This window comes from Hirundo rustica, chromosome 3 (assembly GCF_015227805.2).
Source record: "Hirundo rustica isolate bHirRus1 chromosome 3, bHirRus1.pri.v3, whole genome shotgun sequence".
Taxonomy (NCBI): domain Eukaryota; kingdom Metazoa; phylum Chordata; class Aves; order Passeriformes; family Hirundinidae; genus Hirundo; species Hirundo rustica.
The window spans coordinates 19,195,420-19,200,708 of NC_053452.1; the positions used below are offsets into that span (position 1 = coordinate 19,195,420).

General features: G+C 42.3%; 1 protein-coding gene across 2 annotated transcripts in view; it reads left to right on the plus strand.

The window, feature by feature from the left end:
* AIDA (axin interactor, dorsalization associated) overlaps nt 1-4,474 on the plus strand; it is a 28,923-nt gene extending 24,449 nt beyond the window's left edge. For both annotated transcript variants that reach the window (XM_040059806.2, XM_040059805.2), the window contains 3 exons: nt 295-417; nt 874-991; nt 1,854-4,474. In XM_040059806.2, the coding sequence (XP_039915740.1) occupies nt 295-417; nt 874-991; nt 1,854-1,950 (338 nt within the window). In that variant the 3' untranslated portion in view covers nt 1,951-4,474. The remainder of the gene's footprint in view (nt 1-294; nt 418-873; nt 992-1,853) is intronic.
* The last annotated feature ends 815 nt before the right edge of the window (nt 4,475-5,289 follow it).

The following is a 5,289-nucleotide window of genomic DNA, read 5'->3' on the forward strand; positions in this document are numbered from 1 at the left end:
TATTGCTAGAACTTTAGCTGCTTTCATGTTGCACTCAAACAAAACAAAACAAAACAAAAAAACACACACACACACAAAAAAAAAAAAAAAAAAACAAAAAAAACAAAAAAAACAACAACAAAAAAACCCTGATTGTGAAGGGGTACGATTGCCCCTTTTTTTAGGTTTTCTGGAAACATTCAGGTGTGGATTAACTTTTTTGTGGCAGGATTAGGAGAGGCTTATAAATCTCTTAAAGCTGAACCTTAAAGTCTGAGAAGCTTCTGCAATTCTCATGCTCTTTCTTTCCTGCAGATTTGAATGGGATAGATCTGACTCCTGTGCAAGATACTCCTGTGGCTTTGAGGAAGGAGGACACATACATCCATTTTAACGTGGACATCGAGATTCAGAAACACATTGAAAGACTAACAAAAGGTGTGTGGTACCAGAGACCTGAAACAGGGCCCAGGAGCTTTGGGAGCAGAGATACTGGGCAGATCCTGAGCCGGTGCTGCAGGGCTCAAGATCCAGACAAGGATAAAAATAGACCTTTGCATCCTGTCCCTTTCAAATTGGTCACTGGGATGGCTCGAAGGCAAGGGAGAAATGAAAAGAGATAAAATCAGAGCAGGCTGCTCTTCTACACAGGTATTGAGCTGCTTTATCACCTGCTTAGTCATTGGTACCCGGGTGTGAGCAATGGAGTGAAGAGTTTAAACTGTTGAGAGTGTGATGAGCATTGTAAGAACACGGTGTAGCTTTTGAGTAAATAACAGAAGTGTGGGAGATAATTCCCTTCAATTTAAGTAGAGCACCTTAATGGCAGGTAAGTTTTCAGATAACTCTTAGCCATAATTGCTAACTTTTCTATTCAATAATTTTTCCCTCTAGGTGCAGCTATTTTCTTTGAATTCAAACACTACAAGCCTAAGAAAAGGTTTACTAGCACCAAGTGCTTTGCTTTCATGGAGATGGATGAAATTAAACCTGGGGCAATTGTTATAGAACTGTAAGTGACTCACAGTTAAGGATGACAATGACAGAGGAAATGAACCAGCTTTCAGTTACAATGTGTGGCTTGTTGTATTAAGGAAGGTTTCTTGGACTCATTAGATTGACTTCCATAAGGAATATTTTATTCTTAATAAAGAGGGGAAAAAAATGCTTTTAGGCAAGTAAGATGGTTAGCGACTTCTCAGGAACTAGACCAGCTTGCAAATAAAATGCTGGTGTTTGTAATTCAGTTTTGTATGGATTTAATGAAGTCTGTAGGGGAGATTTTAATTTGGAGCTTAGCCTGAGTGTCAGATCTGCTATATTTAAAAAAAAAAATCAACTCAGGCTTTTGGTGCAGAACTTCTGTAAAGGAAATCTGATTTGAGGCATGAGGTACCAATTTGTAACTAACTTTGTGAACATTTCAAAGCAGTATTGAGTGGTCGTGATGTGCATTCTCTCCTTGCTGAGTGAGGGAGGGGTTTGAGGACTGGGGTTTGGTTTTTTATTCAAGAAGAGGGTGAATCTTGCAGTTCTTGGAAGAGTGCTTAGTCTGTGCTAGCTGGAGTACTTCTTAGGTACTGAGTAACTGATACTGGGTCTCTCCTACAATCCAGAGTATTATTTTGGGAATCTCCTTACAAAACATTGTGTTCATTTGCATATTGAAATTTTTCTTCTGTAAAAATAATAATCCAAAGAAAATACCGTTTCTTCCTGTAAGTCTACCCATTACTGTTGCTTCCAGCAAGCTTTCTCAGGTGTATTTAAAAGATGAGGGTAATAAGATCTGTGCAGATTGAGCTTTCTAGTTTGCTTTCATCTTCCTGCACGGCCATTAGCGCTTGTATTAATGCACTTTCTTGTGGTTACAGGTACAAAAAACCCACTGACTTTAAAAGGAAGAAATTGCAACTGTTGACCAAGAAACCACTTTACCTTCACCTCCATCAAACATTGCACAAGGAATGACCCCGGTTGTGAGACCTCTGTGAACTGAATCACAAGTCTTGGTAGCTGTGTAGTAGCCTTAGGCTCGGAGGGGCGGGAAGACGACTCTGTTCATGCCAGTAGGTCACACAAGACCATCACCCACTGCACAGCACTACTTCAGGGGCAGGGACAAGCCCACCATGCAAGTGCAAGATTTTTTTCAGTAACTTCCAGCCACAGGTTTTTCCAAGAGCCCTGATATAGGTTGACTGCTTTTCCTAAGTTTGCTGTTCACCACTTTTTATCTTTAACCGTTCTTCTCCTTTTGCCTCTAGCTCCCCCTGAGGATGGAGAGTGCCCCTTTGCCAAACCTGCAGCAATAAAGATGTGGCAGGCCTACTAACTGTTTACACTGCTGTGCTATTGTAGTTCCTCTCATCTGCATTTCAGAGTCCTCTGGAGTGGGCAGGCTGACAGAAGACTGGGAGAAGGATGAGGTGGGCTGGGAAGGAGCTTGAGGTACTGCAAGTGCTTTGAAGTGAGGGAGCAGGATGCGAGTCAGGTGGGTGGCCACGAGTCCCTGTGGTCCGGGCAAGAGGAGGACAGCTGCAGATGAGAGCGCCGAACTATGATTTAACAGCCTTGCCTGGGTTTTGGATACATGTTACAATCCTTTCAGTCACTGTTACTCCCTAGTAGAGCTATTCTTTTCTGTATCTTGTCACAGAGCGATTTGCAAAGGTGGGTGGGGGATAGAGAGGCCTTCTCCGGGGCTTTGTCCTGGTGGCAGTGGGCGTTTTGCCATTTCAGTTACAGCAGGACAGGCCCTCAGTGCTGAAGTGGCAATTTTCCAGAGCTTTGGATAAAGTAGGTCTGGCTAGCAGGCTGACCCACCTTTTACATGAAACTGCTGTTCTTATGGAAACTGATTGTATACAGTTTTCTGCATATTTTGTGCAAGTCTGGAAACTTACTCAAAAATTTACCTTTTTATGTAAGTAGATAGGATTATCATTTATTTTCTATATTTTTGATTTGGTGTGTAATAAGCTGCAGGACATTGGCTTATTATGACACACTTGCATTCACCTTTTGACCAGAAAAAGGGACAGAAGTAGAACCCAGTAAAATCTTTCATATATTTGCGTGGATATTTAATATGATACTTTATGGTTTGATAAACTTCTTGCATATCTAACTAGTGCCTGAATACTCTGCTATGCTAACTAAAGATCCAGCTCCCCAAATAGTGTCAATTATTTTAAACAGCCTGGATGCAGATGTATCATCCATTCCTCTTTTCTATCACCTCACCCCAAGATCTTACATCATGTGTTAAGGGAAGGGATGTTACTTTCCTCATGCTGTTTGTCTGTCTCCACTCAGCTGTTCAGCATTTTTAGCTTTACCATATTGATTAGGATAAAAAGCTGGTTTTGAATGTCCTAATCTTCTTGCCTTTCTTTGCTCTGGTCTAACTAGGGATGACATTATTTAGCTGTTACAACAAGTCAGCAACACTTTCTAAAATTCCACTGCTGGTTGGAGGGGAAAAAGGGCAGTTGAATTGTCCTGTTTATGGGTCTTTACAGTATCCCACTGGTTTTAAAGCTGATGGGTGACCATCAAGATCTCCCTGTGAGTTACAGACACACCTCTGAATGCAGCATTCCGGACACCAGGCTAAAGGAGGATACCTACACTGCTAAAAATTGAATACAAATCATCCTCTGAACTCTGCAAAAGGACAGAGCAAAGCATTTGTCTGTGGCTGCAAGTAAATCTGAGCTTGGCCCATTTACCTGTCAGTGGTCCCTGGCTGGCTCAGGACTTGTTCTGACTGAGGAATTGCACGATCTGAGTGTCCCTGAAAGGTGGACGGGCTGGTTCTGGAGTTCAGTCCAGCTCTGCCATCCAGGGTAAGGATTGTAGCTGTGTGTGTCCAAGGTGAATGCTGGTGCATCCAGAGGGAGATTCCATCCAGCTTTTGTTACTGGTAGCTGGGATGGGCAAGGGAGGAGACACTGAGCATCACAAAGGCTTGTATGGGAAAGGCAAGATCCTGAACTTGGAGAACTTGACTTTTAATCATGGATGTTCAATGTGTGTATCATCAGCCACCCTGCAAACTGAAACACTGTCCCTTAAAGTACAAACCCATCGTTTCTGCTGCTTACCTGGACCCTTCCCCAGCTTGTAGATGTCTGTATTAATGCCAGTTATATGAAATGTCAACTTTGAAGTATTTTTGTTAAATACACAAGTAGAGCTTTGTATTTAACTGATTGTGAATTGATGTCTGTTGAGTGTGAAATACCATTTTTAAAGTTGCTTCTATCCCTTGCCTTTTTTCTGTGAACCGTCTCAGTGCCAGGACTGCTGCTGCACACAGCACAGGCTTCAGGATTGTTTTGTGCTTCAGTGATGTTCCAGCTTCTGTTTCATCTGAAATCTAAAGCTTTACACTTGTACTATAAGAATGTAATACCTAGATGGCAACTTTAATGGCTGCTTGTACTCTGGCAGTAAAGCTGTAATGGCCTCCCAGTAGGGTTTTTTATTATTCCGCATTGTTTTCCTTTTTTCCTCCCTCAGGCTGCCTTTTGGACAGTGCACTTGTGAGGAACCTTACTCACTGAGACAGTCAAAAGCCTGCTTTTCCAAATGCTTGCACGAACACTTGAACTGCAAGTGTACGGTGTGTTTGTGAAGTTATTCAGTGGTGGTCGCTGCAGTAGATTTTTACACGGTTTACATACCCCCAGTCTGCTTTACAGAAAGCTACTTTCTGTTCTGATGGAAGTAAAAAAGGCTCCCCAACTCCATCCTTCCTCTTAAAGAAACTGAATTGCTCTTAACCCTGAGGAAGATGAAAACTCAGCTCTCACATTTTGCTTGATGCTGCAGGGTGCTCTTGAAAGCAGAAAGCAATGGGGGAAGTTCTAAGTTTCTCTAGTGGAGAGGCACTGTGGAAACACAGGTCAACTCCACAACTTCATCAAGGTTTCCATCTCTGGAAGCTGCATCCCCCACAGTCCTCGTAACATTGCAGCAGAGTAGATCAGCATGAGGACAACAAGGTCATTACCCTGCAGCAGCATTAATTTGGCCTTGATTCAATTCTCATTCTCAGAACTGTAGCATTCTCTGTCACATTACTGAACCAATGTCCTTTCTGAACAAAACATGGCACTGAAACAAAGCCTTCGGGGTTAGCAAAAGGAATTTTGCTTTTTATTATAACTTTCCTTTGAATACAGTGTCATTTGTGCTTCTGGTCTCTGACCAGGCATCTTTTTTAAAAAACCCCAGAACCTTGAAATCCTCATGTAAACCCCTGGCCTAGAGTAACTGCAGCTCAATGATGTGATGGAGAAG